General features: G+C 43.1%; 1 protein-coding gene across 1 annotated transcript in view; it reads right to left on the bottom strand.

The window, feature by feature from the left end:
• LMNB2 (lamin B2) overlaps positions 1–13,245 on the bottom strand; it is a 42,466-nt gene that overhangs the window by 17,501 nt on the left and 11,720 nt on the right. Inside the window, exons 2-3 of the mRNA XM_030032175.1 lie at positions 11,771–11,907; positions 4–160 (exon numbers count right to left, since the gene is read on the bottom strand). Coding sequence (XP_029888035.1) covers positions 4–160; positions 11,771–11,907 — 294 coding nt within the window. The remainder of the gene's footprint in view (positions 1–3; positions 161–11,770; positions 11,908–13,245) is intronic.

Below are 13,245 nucleotides of genomic sequence, written 5' to 3'. Positions count from 1 at the left end.
TACCTTAGCAAGTTGGGCACGCAAATCGGCCACCTCTGCTTCCAGACTGCGTTTTTCATTCAGGACAGTATTGAGTTCTGCTTCGCTTCTGTGGAACAGCACTTCAAGATCCTTAATGCGACCCTGAGCCACAGACAAATCTCCATCTTTCTTCTTGTAGCTGAAAAAACAAAAGTTAATTATATTTATACGTGGGTGCACACACATCTTGAGCATGTCCCAGTTACAACTACAGATATTTTGGTTTTATACACATTTTATTAGGATTAGTGTATCACTAGGTGGCTCCTAGAGTAACCTGCAAATGCAGCTAATAAAAGTAATCATAAACACTTCTTGAAACTCACAGCTTGTACCAATGTGTTTTAAATGCATTGCCTAATAAAGAAGAACATACATCATGGGCAGGCAAGGGAAAAACAAGAAGGCAACTCTGACAGCTAAGAGATGTCAATAAAGCTGCTTTACACACAAGGCGTAAAGGGTATTTGTTCATCTCACTGCTGCACAGCACATTAATTGCTGAGATCTATCACTTTGGACTACAGCCCCCGAGAAGCAGAGCATATGCATCTCCCAAAGATGCCCATAAGCAACCCCAGTGTTTTGTACTTGACATGGCCAAGCCCATTGTCTAGGATGTATTCCCACACAAAGTAGTAAAGTAATCCACCATGGAAATGTGGTCACTTTTCAGGAATAAACCAGTATGTCTTCAGCAGTATTCATTACGAGCAAAGCAACTCTCGTCACTTTAAATATGGTCATTTCAGCTGTTATATCCAATTCACAGAAATCATCAAGGTCATCTTCCTCCTGCCCACCAAGTATTTGTCTACCTTTTCTTCCAACATACTGACTTTCTGCAGCTTCTCTAGGTGTATGTTGTTATGTTATTAGAAAACTGTTTTACGTGAAGTAATCCTTCCTTGCTGCAGTTTAAGCTCACTACTCTAGTCTCACACCACTAAGAATGCAGGGAATGACTTTTTGTCGTCTTCTCTTAAACCATCTTCAAATTCATTTTTCTCCATCCCTTTCCTCAAACTTCTCTTCCATAAATCTGAAGTTTTCAACCTGTCGTCAAGTGAGCTGTTTTTAAGGGCCCACAGAAATAACTTTGAAGAGGAGTCCCACTACCTATAGGCTTAAAAAAGATCTCTATTTCATCTGCAACTCCAAACATGGAAAAAACGTTTGCAAAGGAAAATAAAGCTAAAAACCACTGCTGTAGATTATACAAACTTTGCATCCCTGCCCAAATCCTGAGTCTTGGTTCCCAAACTTCTGATCACTTGTACCGTCCTCTTGAATTTCAAATTTGCCCATAACTCTAACAAAATGCAATGCCCAGAATTATTTTACAAAATCCTGCTTTATGGGCTATTGGTGTGCCCTACAGACAGTATTTCTTTACATGCTTCAGCATGATGTGCATCTTTTTCTAACTACAGAATAAATAGACACACTTATTTTGTAATATGCTCTAGCTACGAGGCTCATGCGTTTTCTCTGCATTCCTTGGTGTAGATCTTTGAATTTGTTTTCATTTAACTGTAACCAATTTTTCTTAATCATTTATCCAATCTGTCACTGTGAATCCTGTTCTGCAACATATGTGCAGTGTCTTCAAGCTCAGCAGCTTGCAGGAGACATATAGACAAAACATGACTTCTACTTAAAAGACAGTTATTTATCAGCAACTAGAAAGTCTTCAAAATAGACTCCAGACACATGCCCCTGCATCACATGTGTCGCATAGTAAAACAAGCCATTATGCATGTGTCACAGACAATCAGATCTGGAAACCTTCTGTCTGTGCAGTACCTAAAGGTCAAATGCCACTTCACATCAAGTATGATCAGCAGTGTATGCTTACACAGCCCATAGATTCCTCCCACCTGCAGAAACCAGGCAGCATGCAAGTATTCCCAGGGAGACGGGAATTAACAGAACCGTTCAACGTACAGCTTGACAAAGCACCATAAAGAATTCCTGACAGTGTTAAGTAACTTCTGCTCCTTCATGAACACTGACACTGGAAGACACTCCAAGCTGCCTTCATTCGCATTTTTATTTGCATGTATAACTTCAGCCCAGTTTATTGTCTTCGTGCAAAAAATTGACAGAAGTTTTTACAAAGGTGCAACCTGCTTTTGGGGGTCTCAGAGATGCCTGGAAGCTACAAACAGCAGTCAATGTGCCTGTTGAGGTGTGCCAATGTTCTTTGAAGACACCAGGTTAGGGTAACCCTCTAGAGCTCTTTTTTCTAGAAAGCAGCCAAGTTTGCTCAAGGGAAATATTTCAGTGACCATGTGGGGTAGCAGGCAGAGGAAGCCGCAGCAAGACAGTCACACAACTCAGAGCTGGGATCTTGCGGCTCGAGCAGGAATACCGCTAAAAGCAGCAGATGGATGAGGCCTACATGTATCTACCTCCAGGCTTTGCTTGACCTGGGGACCTGTGACACTAGTAAAGATATGAACAGACACTTCATGAACATCAGGACAGGAGACTTTCCTTAACCAGGCCATCAAAGTTACTTCTGCTATGACTGAATGCACCCTGATCACTACACAGGTCTGGTTCAGCAGTCTTGTGCACCTCACTAGTAAATTAAATGTTCCCATCTATACCTCCTCCACTCATCCCCTCCCTCTGTCAAGCAGTCAAAAGTTTTGTCAAGCAGATAAAGATGCGCACAAAAGCAGTGGAAGCTGTTCCATAACATATAGGAAAGAACCACACTTGCTTCAGAATGATATCAGAATGTTTATTTTTACAATATTTTAATCCTAGATCTAAAAATATGTCCCTACTCCTGATACAAACATCTTTCAACTAAAAAGTTAAGCTGTTCCTTATATCATATAAACAGTGTTAAGAATATCCTAAAGATATTTCACTTTTTATAAAGTGAAACTATCCAACTGCTTTATGAACCTAGCTAGAAACTTGGCTCAATAGAAGAAATTCTAAATTCATGAGTTGTGTTCAAGGTACTAATTGTACATACATGTATGCATTTTACATGTTGTAAAATACATAGAATCCTAGAATGGTTTGGGTTGGAAGGTCCCTTCAAGATCATCTAGTTCCAACACCTCTCCCATGGGCAGCGACATCTTCCACTAGATCAGGTTACTCAAAGCCCCATCCAACCTGGCCTTGAACACTTCCACGGATGGGGCATCCACAACTTCTCTGGGCAACCTGTTCCAGCGTCTCACCACCCTCACGGTAAAGAATTTCTTCCTAATATCTAATCTAAATCTGCCCTCTTTCAGTTTAAAACTGTTACCCTTTGTCCTATCACTACACTCCCTGATAGAGTCCCCTCCCCATCTTTCCTGTAGGCCCCCTTTAGGGTACTGGAAGGCTGCTATAAGACCTCCCCAGAGCCTTTTCTACTCCAGGCTGAAAAACCCCAACTCTCTCAGCCTGTCCTCATAGGAGAGGTTCTCCAGCCCTCTGATCTTCTTCATGTCCCTCCTCTGGACTTGCTCCAACAGGTCCATGTCCTTCTTATGCTGGGGGCTCCAGAGCTGAATGCAGTACTGCAGGTGGGGGTCTCACCAGAGCTGAGGGGGAGAATCACCTCCCTCAACCTGCTGGCTACACTTCTTTTGATGCAGCCCAGGATGCGATCAGCTTTCTGGGCTGCTAGCACATATTGCCAGCTCATATTCAGCTTTTCATCCACCAATACCTACCCCAAAGTCCTTCTCTGCAGGGCTGCTCTCAATCCACTCATTGCCCAGCCTGTATCCATGTTTGGGATTGCCCCAACCCAGGTGCAGGACCTTACACTTGGCCTTGTTGAACTTCATGAGGTTTGCACAGGCCCACCTCTCTAGCCTGTCAAGGTCCTTCTGGATGGCACCCCTTCCCTCTAGAGTATCAATCACACCATACATGTTTAGGTTGGTTGGTTTTTCACATTAGAAACAAACAAACAAAAAAGGCACACACACACACACCACACCACCCCCCCCCCCCCCCCCCGCAACAAGTCTGATGTTCAATTTCTTTTCAGGATGTTTCTTTCTTATTTTACTGGCATCTTGCAACAAAAGTAAAAGCTGTAAATAACAAACACATACAATTCCATCTACTGGGTTTCATTGCAAAATAATTGTCCCAAGCAGTGTGAAGGCCCCTACCTCAACGTGGTTTCTGTTTCTTAATTTACATTTGAAACCTGATCCTTGATTGTAACTTGACTGCTGATCAAATAACATGGTAAAGGATAATGACAAATATGTGTATTGTGAATAACACCCCCCCCCCCCCAAAACAAATAAAAAACACAGGCAGTTTTATGACAACAATGAAGGCAATGATTGAAAAATTAAGATATTTTCCCAGAAGACGTCCCTCACAGGAAACCCTTCTAAGTTTAGTTAAGATAAGATTTAGATGCTTCAACTGGGATATCTGCAACATCCACGTTGTACTGGCACACATCACACAAAAAGGGCCTGTGGGAGGTTCATACCATAGCACAGGATAACTTGTACTGTCTACAGTACAAGAGACATTGTTCAGCCATCTGAATCCTACTTGTAATGTCAGGAAATCATATATCCCTTTATTCATTTGCAAACTGAATTGAAATGTATATGGATGCTAACATCTTAACAAACAACTCCTCCCTATCTTCTGCAGATGAATCTGTAATTTGGAACCAAAACTAGTTTAACTCTATGACAAAGCGCCCTCAAAAGAAATTACAGTTGAACATGACTTAAAGTTAAACGAGACTTTAAGGGGGAAGGAGATAATATCAGGCTTGCCGATAACAAGCTGTGGGATGACGCACCAAGGTTAGAGGGATGGGGTGCCAGCAAGGGCCTTCAGCCTGTTGCTCTGACACCTGCTGGGTACACTGGAGCACTCTGGAAGTCTTATGGAGATGAGCCAGGGGCTCCTGAGGTAACAGGACCCAACAGGGAAACACAGGTGAAATACCTCAAAGGCATTAAGGTGTGTTCCTCTAAGAAGGTGACATGGCCAACAGCCCAGCTGAAGTACCTCTACACCAATGCACGCAGCGTGGGCAACAAACAGGAGGAGTTGGAAGCCACCATGCTGCTAGAAAGCTACAACCTAGTTGCCATTACTGAAACTTGGTGGGATGAATTCCGTGTCTGGAGTGCAGTTATCAATGGCTACAGGCTGTTGAGAAGGGACAGGCAAGGAAGGAGGGGGCAGAGGGGTTGCCCTCTACATCAAGAAATGGATAGATCGTGAAGAGCTGTCTCTGAAGAATAACTACAAGCAGGTTGAAAGCTTATGGGTAAGAATTAGAAACAGAGGCAACAAAGAGAACCTTGTGGTTAGTGTTTACTACAGGCCGCCCGATCAAGGGGAGCTACTGATGAAGCCTTCTTACTCCAGCTACAGGAGGCATCATGCTCGCAGGCTCTTGTCCTGCTGGGGGACTTCAACCACCCCGACATTTGCTGGAAAAGTAGCGTGGTGAGCTGCAGGCAATCCAGGAGACTCCTGCAGTGCATTGGGGATAACTTCTTAAGCCAGATAAAAGACAGCCCTATCAGAGGAGACGCGATACTGGACCTGATGGTCACCAATGCAAGTGAGCTAATTGGTGATGTCATGATTAGAGGCAGCCTGGGCTGCAGTGATCATGCACTGGTAAAGTTTGCAGTCTTGAGGGGTATGGATCAGGTGAAGAGTAGAGTAAAATCAGGACCCTGAATTTTAGGAAAGCAAACTTCCAGCTGTTCAAGGAGTTAGTCAATAGCACTCGCTGGGAAACTGTCCTCATGGACAAGGGAGCAGAACAGAGCTGGCAAATCTTTAAGGATGCTTTCCATAGAGCACAAGAGCTCTCGATCCCCAGGTGTAAGAAGTCAGGAAATGAAGGCAAGAGACTGGCATGGATGAGTTGAGACCTGCTGGTCAAACTAAAGGACAAGAAGGAAATGTACAGGCAGTGGAAGTAAGGACAGGTGTCCTGGGAAGAATATAGGGATACTGCCCAGTTGTGTAGGGATGGGGTCAGGAAGGCCAAGGTGCAGCTGGAGCTGAACTTGGCAAGGGACACAAAGAATAATAAGAAGGGCTTCTACAGGTATGTCAGCCAGAAAAGGAAGGTCAAAGAAAGTGTACCCCCCCGATCAACACGACTGGCAAACTGGTAACAACAGACAAGAAGGCTGAGGTACTCAACAACTTTTTTGCCTCAGTCTTCACTGGCAACCTGTATTCCGACACCTCTGGATTGGATAGACTGCAAGACAGCGACTGGGGAAGCAAAGTCCCCACAGTCTTATAGTGGGAACTATAAGAGAAAATCAGGTTCATGACCACCTGAGGAATCTGAACATACAGAAGTCTATGGGACCTGACGAGATGCATCCCAGAGTCCTGAGGGAACTGGCTAATGTAGTTGCCAAGCCACTCTCCACCATAGTTGAAAAGTCATGGCAGTCAAGTGCAGTCCCCAGTGACTGGAAAAACGGAAACATTGCACCCATTTTTAAAAAGGGTAGAAAGGAGGACCCTGGGAACTACCGACCTGTCAGGCTCACCTCTGAGCCTGGGAAGATCACAGAACAGATCCTCCTAGAAACTATGCTAAGGCACATGTTGGACAGGGGGGTGATTCAAGACAGCCAGCATGGCTTCACCAAGGGCAAGTCTTGCCTGAGCAACCTAGTGGCCTTCTATGATGGAGTGACTACATCAGTGGACAAGGGAAGAGCTATGGATGTCATCTGTCTGGACTTCTGTAAGGCCTTTGACAGAGTCCCCCGCAACATCCTTCTCTCTAAACTGGAGAGAGATTAATTTCATGGATGGACTGTTCGGTGGATGAGGAATTGGTCAACGGCTCAGTGTCTGGATGGAGATCAGTGACAAGTGGTGTCCCTCAGGGGTCTGTACTGGGACCAGTACTGTTTAATATCTTCATCAGTGACATAGACAGTGGGATCAAGCACACCCTCAGCAAGTTTGCAGGTGACAACATGTTGAGTGGTGTGGTTGACACACCTGAGGGATAGGATGCCATCCAAAGAGACCTGGACAAGCTCAAAAAGTGGGCGCATGTGAACTTCATGAGGTTCAACAAGGCCAAGTGCAAGGTCTTGCACCTGGGTTGGGGCAACCCCTGGTATCAATACAGGCTGAGGGATGAAAGGGTTGAGAGCAGCCCAGTGGAGAAGGACTTGGGGGTACTGGTGGATGAAAAGCTGGACATGAGTCGGCAATGTGCACTCGCAGCCCAGAAAGCTGTCTGTATCCTGAGCTGTATAAAAAGAAGCATGGCCAGTAGGTCGAGGGAGGTGATTCTGCCCCTCTACTCTGCTCTGGTGTGACCCCACCTTGAGTACTGCATCCAGCTCTGGGGCCCTCAGCACAGGAAAGACATGGAGTGGGTCCAGCAGAGGACCACAGAAACGATCAGAGGGATGGATCAGAGCCTCTCCTATGAGGACAGGCTGAGAGAGTTGGGGTTGTTCAGCTTGGAGAAGAGAAGGCTCCAGGGAGGCTTTATTGCAGCCTTTGAATACTTAAGGGGAGCTTATAAGAAAGATGGGGACACGCTTTTTAGTAGGGCCTGTAGCAATAGGACAAGGGGTGATGGCTTTAAACTGAAAGAGGGTAGATTCAGGCTACATATAAGGAAGAAATTTTTTGCCCCATCCCTGGAAACATTCATGGTCAGGTTAGACAGGCTCTGAGCAACCTGATCTAGTTGAAGATGTCCCTGCTTATTGCAGGGGCATTGGCCTAGATGACCTTTAGAAGTCCGTTTGAACCCAAACCATTCTATGAACCAGCAGGGCACAGAAGCGAAGGCGGCTAAAGGCATCCTGGACTGTATTAATAGGAACATGGCTGGTAAATCACAGGAAGCGATTATCCCCTTCTGATCAGCATTCGGCAGATCAGTTCCGTGTCCATTATTGCATCCAGTTATGGACCCCCCCATGCAATAAAGACGTTGATAAATTGGAGCAAGTTCAGCAGAGACCACCAGGGTGGTCAAAGTTGGAGTACATGCCCTGTAAAAGAGGCTGACAGAACCAAGTCTGACCGGCCTGGAGATAAGGGAGCTTCAGCAGGACCTGACCAGAATGACAATATGTTAAAAGAAGGAAAATGACGAACGAAATACCAATTTTTCAAATGGAGAACTCAGGCCCTGATATTTGTATGGGTAGAATTAGACAAAGGCATCAATGAAGAGAAGTAGCGGGCATATGCATAAACACAAAAGAATTTGGAGATTCAGAGTCAGTTTGGCTTTTGTAAAGAGAAGGTAAGGGGGGTAAGCAGGAGTAAGAACCCTTCATAGCAGGGCTCTTTGAGGGCCTTACCTCGCCTCTGCCCAAAAAGGCCATGGCAGATCTGATTACCACAAAACACTCTAGGTTCTGTAGCACCCATGCAGCTCAGAGGGGCCTTGGGAGACATCTCCGAGTCTGATGTAAAAGACTACGTGGAGCTTACCCTTCTTCACACATCAGCAGCTCAGGAGCACTCAAAATGCAACTGTATTTAAGAAATTACTATTAAATAAAATACAGAACGAGACATTGAACACTGTTACGGTACAACCACATCTTGAATACTGGCTGAACTTCCAATTCTGCAGCCTTTGTCCCCAAGAAGATACACGAAAATGGGAAAAATAACAGAGAGGGGAGGTTGAATAATAACAGAGAGGGAAGTGTTGACTGAAGGCACAGAGCAGCTACTGTGGAAGCAGCAACTAAGATGTTTCCACTTGAAAAAGGACATCATTAAACAGAAAATCTTAGGAGATATGAAGAAGGAGAATACAAAAATTAGGAGACAAATGAACAAACAGAACTGGGCTGGGACATTCAAAAACATGTTTTTCTTCATGCAAAATGTAGGTAAGCTCAGAATCCCCTTGCTAAGTCTAAGAACACTACAGATGGTCTCAGGATACTGGTCACACTATGAAATGAAAACCCATGAAGGCTTACTACACAGCATCCAGCTGGACCTCAGGAAGTCCCTTAGCTGAAGGGAATTGCTGAAGACTGGAAGAGTATTCCAGAGAAGCGTTGTTATGCATGCTCTGTTCTTATACTCTTCTCTAGAAGCCTCTGGATAGATTACCAGGCTAGATGGACCTTTGGTCCAATCCAATACAAACTGCTCTAGAAAATGCCTTGGGATGCTTCTTGTTGACTTACTAGGCAAGATAATGTCCAATTATCCCAAGCACTAAAAAACCCAGAAAATGTTAGAACATCAGTAACGTGGTAAGTAAAAAAAAAATCCAACATAACCAAAATATGTGCCAGGGGATCCAAACCCCAAGAGTTGAATTTGTACTCACACAGAATACTGGGGTAGTATCATTTGTCAGTATCTGAACAAGTTGCAGAAAGACCTAAGCATAAGTGCTTGCTCTGAAGTCCGGTACACTGATAGACAAACCACATTCTTTCCTAAACCATAGACCCCATCACAAATCCTTGTGTACCAACCAAGGGTCTTGCTGCAGGTTGGTCAGCTGCTTCCCAAATCCATTGGAGTTGTGCAAGTAGACAGCCTCAGGAACAAACTAAGAGCAGGGTAAGCCTCAGGCTCCTTTGGACACAAACTAGGCCTGATGTCACCAGACCCAACCACACCCTCTGGCCTCCCTGGAGCATAGTCAGTGCCTTCAGGGCTTTCCATGGTCACAAACCCAGGCTTTAGGAGAAAAAAGAAAGGGGAAGTCAACTCTTGAAGCAGTAGGTTAGCTATATTCGGATCCTATAGCTAAAAAAGCGCTGCTAGCCTGTGGCTCAGCATCTAAAATTCAGTTCAGTCTAATACTGAGGAAACATTTCCCAGATATCCTTTCAAGCTAATGTTTTCTTCTATTCTGCCTACTCCAACTATCCCTTTTCTTCTCACACGGGAGACTAGAGGAGAGATGTCTCAAGAACATCTCCTGTCCCAGCAACCCAACCTATTCCAAGCAAACAATGAAGTGGCAATGTCTGGGATCCCTCCTGGCCAGACTGTGCTGGCATCCTTAAGCCCCTCTGTCATGAGCTTGAGAGAGAGACTGAGGTAGTCATAGTCAACATAAAATTACACACTAACCTACTCTTCCACTATACACAGTTCTCAAAGCACTGAAGTAAGCTTGGCCTACAAGAAGCACCATCTGACTGTCAGCATGGGCAGGGAGGACTTCAGTCATGAGCTAGGTGTCAAGTGGACATTATGCAAACCTGGCAAACAGACTTTTAAAAGCTGCATTTGCAAGAATCACATTTAAAATCTGGCCACATCACAAGCATAACTTTTCACATGGCCCAAGCCAGGCACCCTGAGAACACTCCAAGTACATATTTCAAGCATCTCAAGGGACTGGAAGCAATCTGGTAGAAGAAACTTTCGAGCCAAGGAAGAATTCAATTCTACTCCTGTATACTCCTTTCTCTGTTCTGCAAGAACAGACAGAAAACCAGATACATTTTCCTCATATTTAGTTTGCCTCAGAAAACCAAAAAAATAACTGAGTCCGTAAATTTTAGCGCACAGGTTTCCTGACCACATGCAGGCATATCTTCTGGTATGAACTGTGCACCAAGTTCAATAGGCTTTACAGTGACTTACTCAAATAGAGATGCTTACACTATAGCTATTTCGTATTTGGACAGTTATTTTGGGGGCAAAGTCCACAAAATACCTCCAAAGGCTGACTTTAACAAGAGGGCCCAGCACAGAAAATTAAGATCCAGTGATATAGCAAAGTTTAGAGAGAAAACAAGAAATACTTCATCATAAATCAACTAGCTAGTCAGAAAAAAACCACGAGAGAGAGAAACACTTCATTCCTTTTATAACCACTTAAATGCAAATGAAGGGAGATGGGAGACTTACAGTAGGCCTCTACTGGCACTGCTGGATTAGAAGTAATTTTATGGCCAATACTGTTCATATACAGGTGATGTACATACTGACATGCTCAGCAAAAATCTGTTAACTCCCAAATCTTATCTACTAAAATAGGTACCAAAATTCAATCAGAAGCAATAAAATAATTTTGCCACCACATATATTAATTTTAAAATTAAGTTTCAACTGTGTTTGATTACAAAAACTCCCTAGTGGGAACAGAAATAATGAATTACACTTGGCTTCAGTAGCCAGTTTATTAGGCCAATTCTCTTTGATGCAGACTGAACAGCAGTTTTAAAAATGTAGTTGATACAAGGTTTTTTTTCCAGCACACTTACATTGTAGCTTCATGTGTTTTCAAGGCAACACTGCTTCCATATTCCCAAATTGCTCAGGGCCACCCTTTTCATTTTCCTTTATTTCTGCCATCATTCAATACAGTGAACCAGACAGTAAAACTGATAGTGTTTAAAAACTAACCTTCCTTGGATGGGTCAACTCTAATCTAAATCAGTTTCTCAATCTAGTTGACCAACCAGCTGCACGTGTGCATGCTCACATAAGGAGAGGTACAACAGGACAGAAGCAGGCACAACCAATCGTTTCAGCCTCTAGATGTCTGAATTGCTCAAATCACAGTATATTAATGTTATATGTACAAATACATTTGTGTATATACTGGTCAGATTATCTGCTCTGACTAGCTGTACCAGAAAGCTGAGGAATTTCCCTCTGACAAGCCTGTATCTTCTCATTGACCTCAATGCTTCCAAAATGCATTTTTAAGAAGCATCGATAGTATCATTCCCACTGCCCATTCTGATTAAAAAAAAAAAAAAAAAGCCTCATAAACTTCCCTTACCTTTTATTGAACTCCTCAAGTTCCGCTCTCAGTTTTCCTATTTCAATCTGTAACCTAGCCCTCTCTTTGGCAGTTTCATCCAGAACTCTTCGAGCATCAGCCAGTTCAGACTCGTAGAGACTCTTGATTCCACTCACCTAAGGGGAAAAAAGCATTCAGATATAAGAACACCCCAAAGACTAACTATCAAAGAACTGAAACACAGCACCAGGTTTCACATAGCTTTCTTTGAAAAAAGGGTGTATGATATGATTTCTGTTGTTTAAGAATGTTCTATATTGAATATTTTCAATTAATATGCACGTACAATTAGATACGATCTAGTCTCAAAGACAAGATTTAATTTTTATTCCCAGTAGGACATAACAAAACATACTACATTTGAAGTGTGCAAGTCTTCCAAAGAGATAAACTGAAGCAGATCAGTACGCCCTACAATCCCATCTTAAATTATTTGCCTTCATTTCCAATACTGCTGCTTTGGGAGATTTTTTTAAACACTTAAAGACTTCTTTTGTGGAATATAGGTCCAAAGCCCAATTTGACTCTGCTGCTCTTGCACTAAAGAGCTAAAAAGAATCTGAAACTAGATGAACTACAGAAATGTGAACTGCTCAGATGAGCTTCCACTCCTGTCCCCTACCTCAGAGGACAAGGATCTACAGACCTCTCCCTGTCTCAACTCAATATATTACATAATCAGCCATTCAGACTGCAGCAAGGCACCTCAACGTCTTCCAGACCTTTATTTTTTTTTTAGAATGCAAGATTATTTGAAAGGTATATCAGATAGCTAAAATGTCAAGACCATATAAGATAGCTGCTATTGCTTCTATGAAAGAATACCAGAACAACTATTACTAATGTAAATTCAGAAACAGAGCAATCAGGGAGTGAGAAGAGCCAAAAGCAGAATGTACCAACTTTAGGAAGAGAAATTTCCTAAGAAAGCGTAAAATGTAGAAACAAGAAAGCAAACTGTGCTATTTCTAGGAGCGCCTATTTCAACATTGGAGTAGCACCAATGACAGACTCAACCATCTGGTCTTCAAAAAGACTGATTAAAAGCAGTCAGGATATAATTAAGTTCCTGATAAGACTATATTCTCATAAAACTTCTGAGATTAAATAAAATGACAGTATGAGGGTTGAGAAGCCTTAGTTTACAAGCATACCACATACCAGAAACAACTTGGCTGTCTATCCATGCAATCTTACTGCTTTTCTTTATAGAATTAATTCTTTCAAGCTTTACTCAACTTGTTTTGTTTCTTCTCCATAGCCGATAGCCAGAGGCTGTCTACAGGACAAGCCAACACAACTCTATGTTATCAGTTACAAAATTTAGGAAGTTCTACAAAGAAGTGTACCATGACTATGCTAAACTCTTTCATACAGCACTCTACAATGCCAAGAAAAAAAATTGGAGACTTTAAGTCTGTAAAGCCTTTCATCATGGATGATCCTTGAGTGAA

The sequence above is a fragment of the Aquila chrysaetos genome, chromosome 12 (assembly GCF_900496995.4).
Source record: "Aquila chrysaetos chrysaetos chromosome 12, bAquChr1.4, whole genome shotgun sequence".
Taxonomy (NCBI): Eukaryota; Metazoa; Chordata; class Aves; order Accipitriformes; family Accipitridae; genus Aquila; species Aquila chrysaetos.
This window is presented reverse-complemented; position numbering and strand designations above follow the sequence as displayed.